This window comes from Podospora bellae-mahoneyi, assembly GCF_035222275.1.
Source record: "Podospora bellae-mahoneyi strain CBS 112042 chromosome 1 map unlocalized CBS112042p_1.2, whole genome shotgun sequence".
Classification (NCBI taxonomy): Eukaryota; Fungi; Ascomycota; class Sordariomycetes; order Sordariales; family Podosporaceae; genus Podospora; species Podospora bellae-mahoneyi.
In genome coordinates, this window is record NW_026946360.1 from 158229 (window position 1) to 177700 (window position 19472).

At 53.4% G+C, this 19472-nt stretch overlaps 7 protein-coding genes and 1 non-coding gene across 8 annotated transcripts; 3 read left to right on the plus strand and 5 right to left on the minus strand.

The window, feature by feature from the left end:
- Positions 1 to 1447: 1447 nt before the first annotated feature.
- Positions 1448 to 3080, minus strand: QC761_121990 (uncharacterized protein). Its single transcript, XM_062875464.1, has 2 exons — positions 2475 to 3080; positions 1448 to 2233 (listed from the first exon to the last, which is right to left on the minus strand). The coding sequence occupies exons 1-2, from the start codon at positions 2644 to 2646 to the stop codon at positions 1881 to 1883; spliced, it is 525 nt and encodes a 174-aa protein (XP_062736011.1). The 5' UTR covers positions 2647 to 3080; the 3' UTR covers positions 1448 to 1880.
- A 46-nt stretch (positions 3081 to 3126) lies between these two features.
- DID2 (Vacuolar-sorting protein SNF7) lies at positions 3127 to 4436 on the plus strand. The gene is made up of 3 exons (XM_062875465.1): positions 3127 to 3424; positions 3508 to 3585; positions 3662 to 4436. The coding sequence occupies exons 1-3, from the start codon at positions 3374 to 3376 to the stop codon at positions 4163 to 4165; spliced, it is 633 nt and encodes a 210-aa protein (XP_062736012.1). The 5' UTR covers positions 3127 to 3373; the 3' UTR covers positions 4166 to 4436.
- Positions 4437 to 4679: 243 nt separating this feature from the next.
- SKI2 (Antiviral helicase ski2) lies at positions 4680 to 8696 on the minus strand (the record flags this gene model as incomplete). Its single annotated transcript, XM_062875466.1, has 1 exon — positions 4680 to 8696. One exon carries the CDS (start codon positions 8694 to 8696, stop codon positions 4680 to 4682), a length of 4017 nt encoding a protein of 1338 aa, XP_062736013.1.
- Positions 8697 to 8912: 216 nt separating this feature from the next.
- Positions 8913 to 10685, minus strand: CSM3 (chromosome segregation in meiosis-related protein; the record flags this gene model as incomplete). The annotated part of the gene is made up of 2 exons (XM_062875467.1): positions 9982 to 10685; positions 8913 to 9924 (listed from the first exon to the last, which is right to left on the minus strand). Exons 1-2 carry the CDS (start codon positions 10245 to 10247, stop codon positions 8913 to 8915), a joined length of 1278 nt encoding a protein of 425 aa, XP_062736014.1. The 5' UTR covers positions 10248 to 10685.
- QC761_122030 (uncharacterized protein) lies at positions 10274 to 13943 on the plus strand. The gene is made up of 5 exons (XM_062875468.1): positions 10274 to 10669; positions 10734 to 10750; positions 10832 to 11037; positions 11162 to 11744; positions 11815 to 13943. Exons 1-4 carry the CDS (start codon positions 10610 to 10612, stop codon positions 11455 to 11457), a joined length of 579 nt encoding a protein of 192 aa, XP_062736015.1. The 5' UTR covers positions 10274 to 10609; the 3' UTR covers positions 11458 to 11744; positions 11815 to 13943.
- Positions 12032 to 13636, minus strand: QC761_0025180 (uncharacterized protein; the record flags this gene model as incomplete). The annotated part of the gene is made up of 3 exons (XM_062872152.1): positions 12992 to 13636; positions 12792 to 12938; positions 12032 to 12736 (listed from the first exon to the last, which is right to left on the minus strand). Exons 1-3 carry the CDS (start codon positions 13088 to 13090, stop codon positions 12032 to 12034), a joined length of 951 nt encoding a protein of 316 aa, XP_062736016.1. The 5' UTR covers positions 13091 to 13636.
- A 1711-nt stretch (positions 13944 to 15654) lies between the features above and the next one.
- On the plus strand, positions 15655 to 15726 carry QC761_0025190. Its single transcript has one exon. It is a non-coding gene; the product is annotated as a tRNA-Met (tRNA).
- A 1359-nt stretch (positions 15727 to 17085) lies between these two features.
- On the minus strand, positions 17086 to 19302 carry QC761_122060 (uncharacterized protein; the record flags this gene model as incomplete). The annotated part of the gene is made up of 1 exon (XM_062875469.1): positions 17086 to 19302. The coding sequence occupies one exon, from the start codon at positions 19300 to 19302 to the stop codon at positions 17086 to 17088; it is 2217 nt and encodes a 738-aa protein (XP_062736017.1).
- Between the last annotated feature and the right edge of the window lie 170 nt (positions 19303 to 19472).

Genomic DNA, 19472 nt, shown 5'->3' on the forward strand with positions numbered 1-19472 from the left:
CCATCATCGGCGGCGAGAATGTGCATTCCAGAGTCTAGAGACAATATTCTGCAAGAGGGGCAACTGATTCAGATTCTGGGTGTGCCGATAATAGGCCCAAATAGGAAAGGCGTGGCATCGGAATCGAAATGCCAAGGATCATGGTCTCCCTCTGGACTCGGGCGAAGGAGCCTTCGGTGCCGGCAGAGGGAGGGTTCTTCCCCAGGGCAGGGAGCTGCTTGCACCAGAAAATTGTTTGATCGATCGCTTGGACGATCAGCGGTTGATCCAAAACCCCCTTCTTGCCACGCGCCGGTGATGAATCCACAAGTTTCCCGTTGGGGAGAGGACGGAAATCAATGGGAATCTGCCATTTTCTTTTCTTTTTTTGTGCTTACTACCTTGCTCGCCTCGTTACACAAAATCTACCCTGTCAATAAATATTTCCATTCAACCCCAATTTCTTTTTTTGTTCCTGCTTCAAAGAATAACGACTCTTTGCTATTAGGCGCGCCATATATCACCGTCCAGAGGTTTTCGGATGACAATTCGGCCCTCCACCGGACCTTTCTAACAGAAGCTGCATAATATCCGGTCTAGTCAAGGATGGATTGGGAACGGCCCTCTCGGTGAGGGGAACAAGGAGGAGAGCAATGAGAAGGGCAGCGAAACTCACGGTTGCAGGCCGGGTGGAGTGGCCCGACCTCCCTCCGCTTTCCCAGGGGTTTCTTTGCAACCATCATCCACATGCTTTTGGAACCGCCGCTCTTGGAACTGCCAACAGTAGCAATGGAAGCGAGCGAAGGGGTGCACCAACCGACAACCGGTCGCTTGTTTCCGCTCCCTCTCGCTCCCCCGCATAACAATCAATCGCCAAGTCGCCTCCGCGGGACGCCATTCCCCCAGACTCCTCCAGCCGTCCAATATCCCAACCCCAAAGGCGGCTCTGTGATCCGTGCCTGCTTGCTGCATGAGACGCACACTTTTTGGAGACGCAGCACAAACGGGACGACGGGCAAGCAAACCACAAAACCCACAACTCCACAGGCCTTAACTCCAATCGAACGAATCCATCCGTGATCGTCCCTCTTTTTCCCACCCACAGCACTCCATCCTGTGGAGCAAACTCTTTATTATGGAACCTGGGGTAAAAACCAAACGGGCCTCGAATGGAGGGATGGAGCTGGATCGGGTTGGATCCCCCCAGGTTCCCCAGATTCTCCAGGTGCCACTCATCGGTAGTGATCTTCCGCATCTTGTCCACCTATCCATTCGTTCCTTCCTTGTTCTCATTCCCCCGTTTTCTGTCATGGCGCTGGGGCTGCCTGTCACACCAATGTCAACCATGTGGATGCCCCCCAGAAGTCTGGGGTAAAGTCATGTCAAGCGGCAGGAACTCGCATGGGTAGAGCGTTGGTTCGCACATGAAGAGTGGACGGCACGCTTGCTGGTGACGGCGCCAAAGCATACAATGTCATGATGGCCCCCGGACCCTCGGTCCTCCGAAGAGAGGTATATTATGTGCTGCATGTCGCGACGTCTGAGCCATACCACCGTCCCCCGATCTCTTCACGTTCCCAACATCACGTCCTGTATGTACATGCAAGATCTCTTTCTCTTGATCACCCATCCAGACGCACATATTTTGGAAAGGCCTGTTTATGTACAATATAATACTGGCTGCTCTATGTTCAAGTCCCCCGTCTATCAATGCTTGCCACCCAATCGCCAGATCCCTAATGCCCCCAATGCTCCCTCCCCCTTTTTTATTTTTGCAGACCCCAAACGCCTGACACTAAACATGCTGACCGCTCAGACGCCATTATGTCTTCAGAGTTGAGCATAAAACCCCCTCAAAACAGACACACCGATTTCTGGAACTCGTTCGATTGAATGCTCCTCTAGAACTGCTCGTGGCCCCAGGGGGGGGGAACGCCCCAAGGATGAGGAGCCTTGTTGATGCCTTCAATATCGCTCGTGACCCACCCGCCGTAGAAGTCTTGCGGGGGAGACTGGGCGCGTTCGCCGTCGACATAGCACTCCCAAGGACCCGCAAAGAAGGCCAGATAGCCCTTGATGGCCTCAAAATCTTTTGGAGGCTCGTTGAACGACCAGATGCGGTTGCTCACCGTGTCAGCCGCGTTGATGGGGCTCATCATGGCGTAGTAGGTTATAGGACCTCTGAACTCGTCAAAGGAGGTACGAGGAGTCGTCGAGAGAGGAAGTCTGACGCGGGAGGGTGGGATGAAGTAAGCTACACGCGGCAAAAAGGTCAAGATTAGCGATTGGCCATGATGAGTCTGCCATTGGAAATCGATCGTCGGGTCCCTGCATATCACCGCCAGATGGGAGAGTGGACTGAGACCCCGATCTGGATGGAGCTCAACGGCCTGGCCGGGTCGCCGGAGGGAAATGGCGGGAAGACGGTGGACCGACTGACTCCATCTCCGGACTCGACCTGGCGAAATTTGTCGACTAGAAGGGGGGCAACCTACTGGGCGCGTGATGGGTCTCCAGACACCAGTAAGCCTCACCGGGCGGGCAATCGGCTATAAGTTGGCCATGCCACTTGATCTGGATGTGTCTCTGGACTCGGTCCACCACGGGGGGACGCGGAAATGTCGTGACGTTGTGTTTCCGCATCGCTGACATGTTGTAGTTACTCATGTGGATGGTGTTTTGGGGAGAGATGCCGTCTAAGAGTGTCTTTTCGTGGTAATCAAATGTCTCACTGGTTCAGATCCGAGGACGAGGACTGGAAGAAAATTGTCTTTCGATGCCTGAAAAGTCAAAACTAGCAGCATCCATGTGCTCCTCGCAGTGGGACCAAAGTTTTGGCTTGACGTAGACCCACTTTCACCTTTCCACGGTTCACTGTTCGTTCGCCCGAGGGGGCAGGCTCAATCCCCGTATCCGCCTTCCATTGCCGAGCGTGGTTTTGTGCACCTTCCGTCCGTGTAGACAGTGGCTCGGGTCCTCGGTATCCATTATTCACGGGTTGCCCCTTTCCCTTGAGGGCGAAAAAAAAAACAATACAGCACAAGCCACAACGTGCCACTGAATGGGGTGAGCGGTGAAGAGGCCCCTGTCACCCAACTGCGTCATGCTTTGTGGCGTTGGATTTGACCCCCCTGAGAACCCCACCATTTTCTCGGCCCTGAGCCCCGCACTCTGCCAGCCGAGCCAACTGCGGCCGGCAGCTGGGACGCAAGGCAGCTGACGTTACCTAACAACCTTGTGCCTCGCCAACATCAATCAATCCACTGCCTTGCAACGACAACGACATCACCACCTCGAAACGCTCGCGCAAACCTCACCGTCCCCCTCGACGACGTCCTTCTTTTCGGGCCAAACCCTTTTGTTCAAATAACATTCTAGAATCACAGCCGCCACCATGGCAAATCGACAACTCGCTCGGGATATGCAAACCGAGTTTCAGGCGCGAGTAGGCACCCCACGATTCCCTTGTCGCCGACAGCAGTGGCAACCATCATCATGCTCCTCTGCTAATATTCCCTCCCCTCTCAGTTCAACGCCAAGCAAGCCCGCCGCGAAGCCCAAAAGGCGGCCAAACAAGACAACGAGCTAAAGAAGCAAATCCAAAACGTATCTCTCCCCTTCTTCCCCCGCTTGGCCATTATCTGCCCCCCCCCCCCTTCTAACCTCCCATCTCGAAATCTAGCTCCTCAAAAAAGGCGAAACCGCCCAAGCCGCCCAAAAAGCCCGCATGCTCCTCGCCAAACAAGCCATCGCCGCCCAAATGGACCAAGCTGCCGACATGGCCGAGCTCTCCCTCGCCCAGATCCAGGCCAACAACGCAATGAACCGCATGACGCACATGATGGCCCAGTCCTCCCGCACGATGCAGCGCGCCCAGCGCCAGGCCAACCCCGAAAAGACGCTCCTGACCCTCGAGCAGTTCCGCAGCCAGAACGAAGAGTACGCCATGTCCAATGGGATTTATCAGGACGCCATGACGCAGAACACTTCGGTGCAGGTCAGCGATGATGCTGTGCATGAGCTGTTGGGCAAGTTGGCGGATGATGCGGGGTTGGAGTTGAACCAGGAGCTGGCAAAGGCGAGTGCGAGCAAGGTTGATCCGGTGAAGGAGCCGGCGCAGGCCGTGGAGCCGACGGCCGAGGAAGAGGATGCGCTGCAGCAGAGGTTGAGGGCTTTGCGGGCATAGATTTTTGGGAAGGGTAGTGGATGGGACGGGAACGACGAACACGAGATTACGAAATGAGGTATATTTGGTTTCCTGGGTTAAGGAGGAAGAATTTCTATTTTTCGTTTTGGCGTTTTGGCGTTTATCGGGTTTGATGCTGCCAGGTATGACGCTTTGGAAGTCCCAAGAGGACTTTACCATGGGTTATGATCCTTGTGGTGGGGGGAAAGTGTTGGAATAGATCACACGTCACAGTCAATTTGGGTCACATGTGGCCAAGATATATCAAGACATTTCAAGAGCTTGTATTTCATGCCGCCACCAACGCTCAAACTCATGATTCCCACCAGAGAAGCTCTCATGCTTATATGTCGCTCAACTTTGACGCATTCCTTCGTTGAAGTAAACGAGCCATATTCTCCTCCAGAGCTAACCTTCATCTTGCCAAATCAGCGCCTGCCATATGACCCCATAACTCCCAACTGGCCACCAAATAACCCATAACATCATGCAAATCGCTAGCAGTCAGCCGCGTTTACATGTAAAGACTAGCCACAGCAGTAATATCCCTCCGGATCAACTCCTGCGCCACCGTCATCTTCTGATACAACTCGGGATCACCGATAATCCTTGCCGCATTCTTCACCTCCCTGCACGTCTCATCCAACCGGGAAATCGTCCGCACAATCGTTCCCTCCAACACATCCGTCAGATTCGTGATATTCTTGAAGCTGACACCCTTGGCCCATTCATACACCACCTCCATCAACCCAAACCTAGGCTTGCTGACAAAGTCGTTGGACTCCTCTGATGTCTGGATAACCTGGTGGAGAGTCTGCACCGCATTGACCTTTTCGGAGAGCTCAACAATCGTCTTCATGCCCTTCTCTAGGTTGTGCGTCAGCTTTGGGATGGAGTCTGTCTTCTCTTGAAAGACAAACGCCGAGAGCAGAGCGGCGATTTCGGCGGGCTCGTAGTCGGCGAGGACGTTCTCGAGGATGAGCTCGGTAAGGACAAGCTCGTCGCCAGAGTGAATTTCACAGGCTACCTTGCCCTTGAGCTGGATCCGGGTTTCTTCGTCAATGAAGCGAAGGTCCTTGAGAACCTGGATACGCTGCTCGTAGTCGGGGAGGAGCTGCAGGTTTTGGTTGGAGAGGGCCTGGCGGAGCTGGTCGATGTTGGTCTTGATGAGCCACTGATCGTGGCACATGGCGTAGTGCTTCAAGAAGAACGTGCAAAGCGGAGCGGCGGATTTTGTGAGCTTAACCTCCGCCTCACGGCGCTTGTTAATGATGTCGTGAATAGCCAGGCTCTTGATGCGACCCAGATCCATCTCATCCCAGTGATCAGAGGCCCAGGTGCGGCAGATGGTTTGAAGCTTGTCCTTGGCTTTTTGGTAGCCTTCGCCGCTGCCAAAGATGTCTGGCAGGATGCCCTTGGTGACATACTTTGTCAAGCATACCAAGTCACTCAGGGGGACGTGCAATGTCTTGGTCCCGATATGCTTCTTGGCCTGGGGGAGTGACGTGTAGTACTTGCGTAGACTGGGCACAAAGGGCAGCAAGTCCGTGTCATTGCGAATTTCTCGATTCGTTCTAATTTCCAGAACATGCAACATTGGAACCGTCGCGCTGCTTTTGGTGCTGGCGCCTTCAGCGAGCAACAAACCAGGAGTGCGGACACCTTCCTTCATCCAGACGATGAGACGACCAGGCGTAAACATCTTCCGGCCAATCGGAATGTTCAGCAACGCGCGATACAGCTCCTCTGTCAACTGCTTGAAGTCCTCACCCGCCTGGTGACAGTCGTCCATATGAACGTCACAAATCTGACAAGAATCCCTCTTGACCTTTGCCAAATCTGCCTCGGATAGTTTGACCGCCTTCTCGTGCTCGGGTAAGAGCTGTTGAGTGGCGTGTTCTGAGAAACTACGCTTAATCATTTCCTCGATCTTCAGAGCTTCGACGCGTAGTAGGTTCAAGATCATATTGTAGGTCAGGCGGAATTGAGACCGGAGCTTGCTAGGCTCTCCGAGAATCATTTGCCGGAGATCAGTGACAGGGGGGGCTTCATCGCCACCAGGAGGCACAATGATAACGGAACCGACAGTATCGAGACCGCGTCTACCAGCCCGACCAGCCATCTGTGTGTATTCACCAGGAAGGAGATTGCGGAAAGAATGGCCGTCATGCTTGCGGTATCCCGAGAAGACAACTGTTCTCGTGGGCAGGTTCAGGCCCATGGCGAAGGTCTCAGTCGCGAAAAGAACCTTGACCAGAGTCTGGGCGAAAAGAATTTCCACCAACTCCTTGACGATAGGGAGCAAACCACCATGATGGACTGCGATACCTCGCGAGAGCAGCTCTCGAAGGCGCACAATCTGGGGCAGAGTTCTGTCCTCGGGCTTCAAACGAGCAATCGACTTCTCAATCGTCATATGAATCGCACTCTTTTCTTGAGCGGTGCAGAAGTCCTGGTTGCTCAGGGCATCTGCATTCTCCTCACATCTCTTCTTGGAAAAGACGAAGATACAGGCCGGAAGAAGAGTCTGTTTCTTGAGGAACTGGACGAGGTGAACCCACAAGTTCTTGTCCTGAGCAGCAGATGTAAACCCTCCTGGTCGGCCTGTCCGGCCCATATGTCCGGGGTTGTGGCTCGCGCGTGGTGGTCCACCTCTCCCACGCTGCTGTTGTCCGCCACCCCGACCGCCGCCACGTTGCTGATTGCCCCCTCTTTGCTGGCCTCCACGGCCACCACCTCTCTGGTTGCCACCACCCCGAGCTGGTGCGGCCTCGATGGCCTTTGGTGGCTTGTCCTTGCCCTGCATAGCCGCATTCGCATCCTTCCACCCCTTCTCGACGAACCTCTTCTCAGAGTCGACGATCTTGTAGATGTTTTTGTTGGCCCAGAGATAGTGCTCTAACGGCACAGGTCTCTTCGGCGTAGAAATGACGTAAATATCCTTCTGCTTTGTGCGTCCTACCCACGAGGCGAACTCATGAGTGTTGGGGACAGTAGCAGAAAGAAGAATCAAGGACACATGCTCTGGTAGCATAATGATGACCTCTTCCCAGACAACACCACGCTCAAAGTCGTTTACATAGTGGACCTCGTCGAAGATGACGAACTCGACATCGCGGATGATATCGGCTCCACGGTAAAGCATACTGCGCAGAATCTCCGTAGTCATGATGAGACAGCTGGCCTCCGGGTTGATTTGAACATCACCAGTCAGAATACCAACCTCGGCGAACGTCTGTCTGAAGTCGCGGAACTTTTGGTTGCTGAGCGCCTTGATCGGGGATGTGTAAATAGCCTTCGTCATGTGTTTTGCCGCAAGAGCAATGGCGTATTCAGCCACCACTGTCTTGCCTGCAGAAGTATGGGCTGCGACGAACACCGAGTCGCCATTTTCAAGATGATAGACGGCTTCCTTTTGGAAGTTGTCGAGTTCGAATGGCCATTCTCTGGCTGGATCTGGCACCAGCTCCCGGAAGTTGGGCATTGGTCTGTTGATATCCACCATGTGCGCCCATTCGCGGCCTGCCTTTCTAGCGCTGGATGCTGCAAGCTTGCCATGGGGTTCCAGAGCTGGGAACTCCACTGGAAGAATGGAGTCAATATCCTCGAGATCCTCCTCTTCCTCGCCCTCGTCTGAAGCACCATTCGTTGGGGCTTTGTCGGCGTCCTCATCCTCTTGGTCAGGAGCTGCCTCCGGCTCCTGATCCAAGACCTCTTCGACTTCCTTCGCCTGTTTTTCCGCCTCTTCATCCGCAACCTTTCTCCTTTTCGTAAAGTCGATACCTCTGGAGACACCCGGAGCAACCTCAAGCAGACCACCGGATCCAAGCTTGATAACACGTTCTAGTTTCTTCCTGCTGTCAGCTTCCTCAATGGCAGCTGAAGCCCGCAGCTGATCCTCCAACGCAGCTGTTGACTCGATACCCTCCAAACCACCAGGAGCGAAAGGGAAGAACCCGGCGCCACCCCGGACAAATTCAGATCTGCTGGCGGGTTTCCTAGTCATGGACGTGCTGTTCTTCGCCGTGGCATGCGAGGCCGGAACAGTGACATTCCTGTAGCCTGTGACCCGACCCTCAAGCCCATGACGCACGAAGCGGGTGACGGTGCGGGTCTGGCTGGGCGCAATGCTGAAGAGCAGGGAGTAGTCCATCGGGGTGTCCCATCGTTGCTGAAGCTTGTCGAGCCACTCGTCCGAGAATGTGGCCGATGGCGACAGGAATTTCCGCTCGAGTTCGGCGCGCAGCTCATCAGGGTCTTGCTTCTTGGGCGGCTTAACTACCTTGTGGTCAAGGATGTCGTCAATTGCATCGAATGTGGAATTGTCGTCCAGGTGAAGCCGTTGTATGGCATCGTGGAGATCGGTCGCCATTTCGGCGGTAATGGTAGTGTGATGGTCTCGTCCACTGCTTGCAAAAACCAAGTGATATTTTCGACCGAGTTCAAGGTGTGATGTTGTGCCCAAACATGGACGACTCCAGCCTGGAAGACAGCAAGGTCGCAGCTTCATCGACTTGCCCCGCCAAATCATTTGTGGGGTAACCTGACAAGGATGCACCTCTGTGACGACAGCTCGACAGGCACGCAGGGGTTAGGGTTGCATCATATCTTTAAAAGGGGGCCCAGAAACATAGCGCCGTCTTCGTCTTCAAGGATATTGTTTGAATGGCGACACAGTTGTTTAAACTAGTGTCTCTGAAATAAATGAACATTTGGCTCTTGCCGCTTACGGAGTACCACTGGCCTTTTACCACAACCCATCCATCTCTGCCATTGCCGCCTCATCATCGTCAAAGCTGGTGTCTTTTTTGGCCCCAGCCTCCTTCTGGGTTTCAGGAACAGGCTTAGAAGACGCTCCCTCTGCCTCTGCTTCTGCCATCAGAGCGTCAAGATCGTCCTCCTCATCATTAACCTTCGTAGGCTCCGTAGACTTGGGCGCGCTCGGTGCCTTCGTAGGTGGCTGGGCCTCAACCTCGGCCATAAGCGCATCCAAATCGTCATCATCAAAGCCATCCACTTCTTCCCTTTGCGGGGCAGATGGTTTGGAATTGCCATCGCCAAGTATGCTCTTGGTTGACTGGTTCGGTCTAGTGGACAATGTTTCCGCTTCTGCCTCGGCCATCAGAGCGTCCAGATCGTCATCCTCTGGTATGTTATTCGCCTGTGGTATTGGTGGTGCCGCTGCCGTGCTGTTACTTGTCCCATTCCCAAATATGCTCTCCGACCCGTTCCCAAATATGCTTCTTGGTGGCTGCCCAGAGTTAGCCTCTGCCTCTGCCATCAGCGCATCCAAATCATCATCATCCGGAACGTCTTCACTCCTAGCCCCCTTGGTCGCAGCTCTTGGCGTGGCATTGTAGATATCATCGTCTCCAAACAAATCATCCCCATCGGGTGTCTTCGGTCGTTCCTTGGCCTTGTCGAACACAGGCGCAATCCTTCCTGTATCTTTTGGTGTCTTATCATGTTCGTAAATCGGAAACGGGTCTACGTCGTTCGGACCCTCCTCTCCCTCGCCTCTGGGTTTCAACTCGTCAATCCATTTCATCCTGGCGTTCCGCAACGAGGTCTTGTGTCCAGCCTTTTCCACCATTGCCAATGCGTCAAGGAAGCTGGCTTTGGGAAAGAGTTCGTCAAGCCATTCCTGGTAGAACGATAACATTCGGGCAGCGTCGGTAAATTCGTGGCCTTTGCCTTTGAGCTTTAGTCTGGATTGGGCGTTTTTTCGGAGCCATGGGATGCCTTTGTCTGATAGTAGTCTAGTCATGATATTAGCATACATGCCAGATCAGGCGGGGGCTAGGCGAAGTGTATACCGGGCATCGTCAAGCTTGACTCTGGGAACACGAGCTTTCTTCTTGTCGACTTCTTTTTCTAGCCCGAGAATATCGGTCCCTTTTCTCTTTTTACTACTGGCGTCGATCTTCTTGTCATCGGTCTTCTTGGATTTGTCGCCTTTCGGGGAATCGAACGGGTCTTCCTCGTCAAAGTCGCTCCATCCTTCTAGAAAACTATCGACAAAAGAACCGCTGTCCTTTTTGTTGCCATTGGTGACTTTGCTGGGACCTGCTGCGGCGGGCATTATGAGAATACTTCGTGGTCGACTATCGCAACTTTTGTTGCTTCAACTGGTGTTGTTGGGTCTGGGGGTAGACAAGACCATTTAAAAGAGACGCGACTTTGAGATGGTTGGCGCGTCGCGCGTCAAGCTGTGTAAGTGGTTGTGGCTTGCCCCGCAGCGCACAAGCCACATTGAATTCCCGCCAAGACTTGTTGACATGATATTTGCCTCAGGCATCAATCCACTGCTGGAGCTTCAACGGCCTGGGTCCAGCAAAGCTTCAAGGAACGAGCCAATCCAGACGACCTCCATTCGCTTGCCTGCGCCCGCCCTGCTCGACGACGACGACGACGGAAACCGCCGGCCAGGCCCAGTCAGTCAAAATGTCGACCACTCCCGGAAACACTTATACCATCAGCAAGCAGATCAAGACTGAGTACCCAGTGAGTTTTGCGGTGCCGAGAAACCCAATTGAAGGGGACCAAGCTAACTGAGGTTTGCACACAGCTCATCGATAATGATCCGTATGATCCCCCCCTCACTAGATGTCGAAGTTCTCGAGCACGGAGATGGACAGGAATTAACATCGCTTGGTAACAATCCAGGCACTTCAAGCGTGTAATTCGGTACGCCCGGCCGTCCGATTACGTCCACGGCATCGTCGCTGCCGCCGCCGGCCCCAGTCTTCTCTACGCCATGGAGAGATTTGCTCCCTCATATGTCGGAAAGGGTGGTGTCGCCCAGACCATGCGGTTGGGTGGTGCCATGGGGTTGTGTGGTGGTTTCATCTACTTTTACCAGCGGTCTATTCGTACGTCATCGCTCCATCACAGCATATCGAGGCAACAGTCGGGCTTCGGGCCGGGTTTAGAAGAATTCGGATAATGTGGGAGGGTGCAGGCGGTACTAGAGACAGGAACTGACGGCTCTGATAGTGCGCTTCTACGGTATGAGCGAAAACGCCCGGGAAGTCCAGATGGACATGCGCGAGATGGTCGACAAGGTCAAGCGCGGCGAGCCTATCTACGGCGAAAGTCAGCTTACTCCCGCCATGCAGGGTGTTGCCGCCCGCCAGTCTCGATATTCCGCTCTCTTCATGGCTGTGCTCCCCTGGTTCAACTTTGTCAACCACAGCCAGCACGGTGTTGACACCGCCAAGTATTACAGACAAGCCGAGCGGGAGCTGGAGGCTGAGCGTCTTGCGCGGGAGGGTGGGAACCCTAGCCAGTAAAAGGAACAGGAATGAAAAGAACGATTGCATGTGCGGGGAGGGGTGCTGGACTGCGGGTGCCAGGTTGTATATACCAATGCTAGAAGGCTGGCCAACAGACATTTTTTTGATGAACACATTGCTAAGTATCTATCTTGGGTTGATGTGCTCACCGCTTCCAGCTCTCACACCGAATATTAGCGCTCAAAGGACGTTCGATTGGATGTTTATATGCGCTTGAGGGGTAGAGTTAGATCAATGCGCGTATACTTTAGCCCTACTACGCAACACGGCAGCTGGTATATCACGTACGTTTGAATGGTTTACCCGGAGTTAAAGATGATTTTGACGTAGCTGACAATGGTCATACCCAGATAGTTACTCATATATACGAATGCTATGCATACAAATCTCGCACTCACCACCACGCCACCCGTGCCCACCACCTTGATTCAACTATCCTCAATCTACCGTCCGGACCTCCCAATCAAGCCACCAGTATTTTAAGCGCACTGCGAGTAGTAAGGAGGCGAAACAGCCTTGCAAGATCCGCTCTGTCGAAGGGTCAGCACTGATGCCACTTTGGAAAAGGGGTTCACTCATAACAACTTACAGCGCAGTTCGTGCATCCAGTATACCCGTTACCGCCACACTGCCCATACATGGCAACACTGCAACCGGAGTTGCCGCCGCCAGCATTACTACCACCGCCAGTAGCAGGAGAAGAACCACCGCCTCCTGGAGCAATCGCGGAAGGAGAAGAGCCAACCTTGCAGGTTGACGCACACCCAGTGCAAGCCCCACCGGGAGTTCTAGTCTCACCACCAGAATAAACCGCCGGTCCAGGGGCGGTGTAAGAAGTAAGCGCAGCGTGGATGTTCACCTGCCCTTCACTGGCACCATAGGCACCGGGGAGCCTCACCGTCGCGGGGCTAGCGTTGCCACCACCGGAGACGGTGATCTGGTAGCAGGTCATGTAAAACTGACCGCCACCGCTTGGACCAGCAGCGTGGAGAGCTAGCGACTCGGCACGGAGGAGGTAGTCGCCCGAGGGGATGTCAGCGGGGATCTTGACGTCCATCTTGCCGCAGCAGGCGTTGAGGTCCTTGCTGCCCCAGTTGTCATCGTCACCAACGCGGCCGCCAGCCTTTTTGGACCACGAGTTGGAAAGGATCTTGAACCAGCCAGTGGAGGTGCCGTCGGCGGTGGAGGCGTCTGGGACCTTGGAGAGGTAGACCTGGACGGGGCCGTAGTGGGCGCCGCCGATGGCTTCTTGAGAGCAGGACCGGTCACCAGTTTGCTGTGGGTAGGGTTTCAGTGACAGTGCGGAAGGAAACCATGGGGTAGAAGCATACCTGGTGCATCTCGACAGTCACGGTGCCGCCGGCGCGAACAGGGCACTTGCCAGCGACGCCACGAGTACCGGCATTGCACACAAAGTCACGGCCTCCGACGTTGGTGACGGGCGAGTTGGAAGGGGGGAGACGAGCGCATGAGGAGCCGTGCTGAAAAGGTCAGTCACAGGTCCAGGTCAACACCAGGAGAGAAGACTTATATAATCGGTACCGTCAACCCAGAGTTGCTGGAAGGTGGCATGAGCAGCAACCTCTTTGGCGGCCAGTGCCGTCAAGGCAGCAAAGAATGTCGACTTCATTTTGAACTGGAACCCGGATGGAGTCAAGGTGGAAGAATGGAAGCAAGCCACTGACGAAGCAACGGGCAGAGAGAGTGGGAGGGGAGGACAACCGCTTTTTTTTCGGTGATATATACCTCTCACTGTTTGGCTGCTTCCACTCTACCCCAGATGTAGGGGGTGGCTGGCCAGGTTCTCACTCGCGCCCACTCGTCATACTCGACCGTTGGGCTGTCAAAGCTATGCATGCATACGGGGGCGTTCCAACCGAGCTCACTTACCGGCCCTCGATTCCTTGACTTGCCAAATCTCACCCTGTCCCAACCAGGACAGGAGGCTCGATCAGGAGTATACTACCGTGATCACTCTTTGGTCGAGTGGCTGCATTTGCCGAAGGCAACATGTCTGCACCCCAGCCGGGGTCCCCAGACTGGTGTGGGTTGGTGTGTGGTGGAACACGCTCTATCCGCTCGAGAAATCTGGGGTATAGTGTTCCACGGCGTGATTGAGGTTTAATATGGACCGAACGGGCACGCGGACGAGCAGCGACAAATGAGGTTTGTGAGCGCATATTGGAGAGGTGCTGCGGGATCAATATCAACAGAGTATTTACCCGGGCCTTCTCACGGCAGCGCTGGGCCCGCAGCACCCGGCTTTCCGCAATTGGTGCGGACACAACAGACAGAAGTGGACTGGATGATCCGTTCCGGTTATTTTGGTTGGGTTGTTTATTGAGGGTTGGTGAATCTGCTGTATAGCGGGTACAATGCCAACCAAGTCGGTGCATGGTATCTAACTGGTGAGAGAGTCGCACATCAAAAATCAGGAACAACCCCTCGGACGGTTTTGATCCTCTGTAATAGTCAAAGCCCGCACCGACATGGGTCTCAAGCAGGGGCATTTCAAGATCTGAATTGTCTGTATAGCAACCATTGTGACCGGGTTTTCATCATGCTGCGATTCGTTTGGGGGGTCAGCCTGCATCGGCCTTATGCCGGAACTTACTGCCACACAAATGAATCTTCCATGGGCTCCTAATCTCTCACCACTTTCCCGACTGGCATGACTTGTCTGAATTCCTGATGATGGTCAAACACAGCCCTTGGCAGAAGCGGGTGGCCTTCTAAGACCTCGCTGAAGGATCTCAGGCAATCTAAGAAAATACATGGGAATGGTGGGATATATGGCCTGGAGTACAGCAGGGCTCGTCATTCAAATCCCGAGAGCTCTTTACGTCATAGGACTGCTACTGTCTGACTTATTTGTGTGTGAAGGCTTGGTGAGCCGTGGCATCTGGTAAAATCCTGCGACAATCATTCAATCTAGTGAGTCGGAAGTTTCGATCTTGACATGAGCAACAAGCCCGTCTATCAAACTGCGCCTCCAGATGCCCAAGATCTCAACTCCACATCCATCTCCTTGCTATAATCTCCAAACCTTGCCCACAGACCATGAATCCAATCGTTGTACCTCTTCGGCCAGCTTCGCCCTTCAAACATGGCCTTTGTATACTCCCAATATTCACGGACTGAATCCTGCCATTTCCCAATCAACTATCCCAGTGACCATCCACCCTCTGGTCCCGTCAGGCCGTTTGAACTGATCCACCAGAATGTTTCTCGGGATCAGATCTGCGTGCGTGAACACAATTTCATGACCTTGTCGACCTGGGTCGTCAGAGCACCTCATGAGCTTGCTGAAGTCTGCTTCGTCACGAAACGGCTCCAACGGTTTCCCACCACGAAGTCGCATGTCAGCAATGGAACCCCCGAGGGTGTTTGCATATGGCCATGGTCTCGTTGGCGGTAGTCGGGATCCCGCAAATTTGTGACATGTAATTTTCAAATTGCCCGATAATCTGCCTCGTGTCCCTGTTGGATGACGCATTGAGGGATGGAACAAGTTGAAAGCCCGGAAGCCCCATCATGAGAATGAATGCAACTTGGCCGCCGCCCGGTCGATAGACGATATCGAGTGGACGCGGAACTGGCACACCAGTGTGCTGTTGAACCAATCTGAGAGCCTCTGCCTCATTTCGAATACGGTCTAGCTCATCGACCAAGTTTGACTCTTTAAGATAAAGGCCAAAAGGTAAGCGGGTGACACTGGCTGATTGTATGGGGTAAATGCCAAATCGAAGTAACATTTATGTGTATTCAGGGTGCCTGAATTTGTGGGCTGAGAATCACGGGAATTGCAACCATATTGGCTACCTTGTGTTGAACATAACGCTTGGAGCTAAATTCCTTTGTATCTTGGATACTCCCGAGTTGTCTCTGCGCTTGATACGTACTGGTAACAAAAAATTAACAAAGGAATTACGAACGAGAGATCTATGGCTTTGGGTTTGTCGAGGCTACACATGAACACATTTGAAACTGCCAGCATCAATTTCTTCCCTGGGAAGATTTCTCACATCTATGAGGAGTGTTGACTAGAACTAGCTTGTGTCAAAACGACACATAATACCTTGTGCCTATTGTCTGCACAATGCTAGGTAGCAGTCCTCTTAACAAAGCAAAAGTGCTACACACTGGGTCAATATAACGTCAAGATGTGACTAATTACAATATCCACAGTTGAGAAGCTGCGTGGCGCAGCAGAAGCGTGCCGGGCTCATAACCCGGAGGTCACTTGATCGAAACAAGTTGCAGCTAAACTTCTCCATTCCCCCCCCCCACCTTCTCCCCCTTTATTTTGGGGTTAATCCCATTCTTTTTTTTAAGCTTCATGTCCTTGAAGTCAAGCGTATGTTTTGTCTCATCAAGCCCTGGTATACCTCTCGGTGATTTGAATCAACCATCAAAGTCATCGGGCAAGGTTTGGCTGGGCCTTGGCTTCTCACTCTCAACCTGATTAAATATGCTTCAGAAACTCTAGGCTTGCTGTTATGGTCAAATTACATGAATTTTACCGCCGACTCATGACCGTTGAAACATCGACCTTTACCGTGCCGTGGGATGAAGGTGCTACTCCTGCTGGTAAGATGGGTGGATCAGGATGGCTGTGGCTCCTTTCCTCTGAGCCACTGAGTGAGCATGCTGGAAAAGAAATTGCATTTCCTTCACAAGGTGCCGCTCTGGTGATACTGTGGAGTCTACCCTGCGGTTCTGACTTCTTGCAACCAAGCCCACTTTCTTTCTCTCGCTCAGGCTCCTGGCTACGTCGCTTCTTCTCCAATCCATTCATGTTTGTCTTAGCTTCAGTCCCTAGGTACCTCACGTTAGATTATACGATAGGACCGCTTAAGCAGAAAGAATCATCACCAACAGCCAGAGAGTATAACAAGTCACGAGGAGGACTTCCCAAATAAGGTCCTAAACCAACCTCGGTCCTGCAACAGGTTTCCCTGGAACGTACAATGCAGCAACGGGCCTCTGCTATCCAAGGATGCCACCCGTGGTGATGACTTTCTCGTCGACGGATACACCACAGGCAAACAACAGCTAACCGCTATCAATCATCGTGTGACTATGCGTAGAGATCAAGAAGGCGACCCCACGTTTCTCGTCGTCTGATGGAGCTGCCCACCTCAAACTCAACCAGGTAATATATGCTACCGACGTGCAGAAGATGAAAAGAGAGCTGCAATTCACAACGATTGGACCCCAAGACCTGATATGTTTCTCGACAACTTCCACATGCAAATGTTGACTCGAGAGTGTGAGGCCATTGCGTCTGCACAAGGCTCCAGAGATAGTCACTAGACAGGAAAACATACCCACAAGGCGTTCAAAGATGGTCATCAGGCGTTAAAGGATTGTAGATAGGCACGCAAGGACAGTCGACAGGCCTAGAAATATAGTTGATAGGCATTCAAAATGTGCTTGATAGGCCTTCAATAACGGCCAAGGGGTTCCAACTGATAGTCGACCGACATTCAAAAATTGCTGATACACGGTGTTTGTGGATATTAATGCCAATAATCCACAGCAATACAGCCACATTCCATCCTGCCTCTCCGGGCCAGAAGATGATCACCGTATATAGTACCTGATCAACCCTCGACAGCCTTCTCAAAAAGCCAACTTGCTCACCACCCTCGCCTTCTCCCACCCTTCCTCCGTCCGAAACACATCCACCACCCTCTCCTGCCACAACTCCTCCGCTGCCTCCCTCGCCGTCAACCCGTTATACACATCCAACACCTCCCTATCCGCCCCCTCCCTGAGCAGCATCAGCACCGTCTCTGCGTGTCCATGCCTGGCAGCAATCCACAGCGCCGTCTGCCCATAGTGTCCCGAAGAATTAATATCCATCCCAAACCCAATCAGCTGCTGCGCCACGCTCGTGTGCCCGTTCCTCGCCGCGATCCAGAGCGCACTAGTCTGGTTCTCGGAATCCCTCTCCTGCTGCAAGACCTCGTGCACAACCCCCTTTTGCTGGAAATACATCGTCAGCGCCTTGACGGCGTTGCCGTGCCCCATCGATGCTGCCTTCCATAGCACGGTTCTATTCTCGCTTGATGCCCCGGGCCCGTAGTCGGCCTTTTCATCGAGAAGCATCCTCACGCAGTAGGGGTGATTGGCAACGACCGCCATCCAGAGCGGTGTCCGTCCTGACGAGTCCTTTGCGTCGATTTTGGCGCCGCGGGAGACGAGGGTTTTGGCGATGGGTTGGTGTCCCTGGTTGCAGGCTACCCACAGGGCGGTAGAAGCGTTTTCGTTGCAGGGAGTCTCCAGTTCGGCGCCCTGGTCGAGGAGCTTGTTCACATAGGTGGATTTGTTGTCTTCGCAGGCTATGTACAGGGGGGTAAAGGGGATGCCGTTGAGGCCGGAGGGGAGGTTGATGTCGATGTCGGGCCGGGCAAGGAGCATGTCGACGATAAGATGGTGTCCGTACATGAGGGCGGAGCCGAGGGGGGTTTGCCCTCCGCGGCCTTTGTGGTTAACGTTGACGTCGTTGCAGTTGAGGAGGAGCTTGGCCATTTCGAGGTGGCCCTGGAGGGCGATGATGTTGAGCGCCGTGTCACCGTGGCAATCTTTCACGTTGGTGTTGCAGTGAGGAAGGACTAGGAGGCAAGAGAAGAGGGACTCGTAGCCTGGTTTGTCGGCTAGGAAGACCAACGGTGGTCCTCGAGAGGTGTGCCAGGCGTTGACGTGGAAGCTTGGCCTGGCGACGACTGCTGCCGCCGCTGCTTGGTTTCCTTGTCTGATTGCCCATTGAAAGGCCTGACTGGGGATCTGGTCCAGTTGATTTAGTAGATGCTTCAAGTCCCACTTCGTAGACGGCTCAGGGCCTGGGATGCTTGGTATTTGTCGATATTTCAGATACAAAATCGTGTTTTCAATCACTTGGTGCAGGGACATGTTGTAGTCTGGCTGCAGTATCCCATCAGCACTTGCGTCCGACGCTATCCCGATCAGCGCATAGATATTATCGCGTGGATCGGTGGCCTTGCTTGCACCGAACCGCCTCAGGAGTGAACACAGATCCGGTGTGTCTTTCCACCATGACTTTTGCCGCAAGTATCCGGGCATGATATCCAAGACAGCTTGGGTGTGCGCGTCAACTTCTAACCCCATTAGCTTGGGCATGAGCACAAACACCCGTGTCGGAATGGTGTTGAGACCACAGCTGATAACAGCGCTCCTGGCGCTGAAAACCTCTTGCAGGATCCATACCCTCTTGAACCATGGCCGGCTTAACATATCTTTCAAGGCGTTGACCCGGCATGTTTTGATGCTGGTCTCGCCCGTTCCGTCTCTCTTCACCAATATTGACCACTCCTTAACCCAAGCATCTGGCGAATTCCTTCGACAGTTCTTCCTTTTAGTTGCTCGCTTGTCCAGCTGGCTCATCAAACCCATGAGAAGATCGATGTCGTCCGTACCTGGCCCAAGCCATATGTGCACATTCTGGGCGTTGGAATAAACCAGCCTCATTTGCTTCACCTGGTGGTTCTTTTCTCGATGGCTCCTTTGGTCGATACACAGGGCGTCAACCCATAGGATTCGATCCTCGTCTGGCTGCCTCAGACAACTCAAGGCCAAGTAGAGATTTTCTGTCACCGCAGCCTTCTTCCCGCATAGTTCAATTTCCTTTGATATTGGCGCATCACCCCACGCATAGGAGAGAGACTCGTAAGGGACACCCTCAACCTGGTGGAGAAAGGTCTCAAACAGTTCACATCGAACCGGTTCATCCACGCGGCCTCTGAGAAGACGTATGAGACGGATTGCATCGGTTTTGAGGTCGATAGGTGTGTATGCGTAGTGAGAATCCGGCGACATGATGTTGCGCGTCCGATCTCCGGCTCCCGAGGGTCAAAAATTATAAAATGAGACGTGGTTGAAGCTGGAACGTGAATTACACGCCGAGGGCTGCAAAGGTGCTGCGGGGTTAATCCAGCTCTCGATCAATCATCGACGAGACAGCAAAAGCGCCCACTGTTGTGTGACTT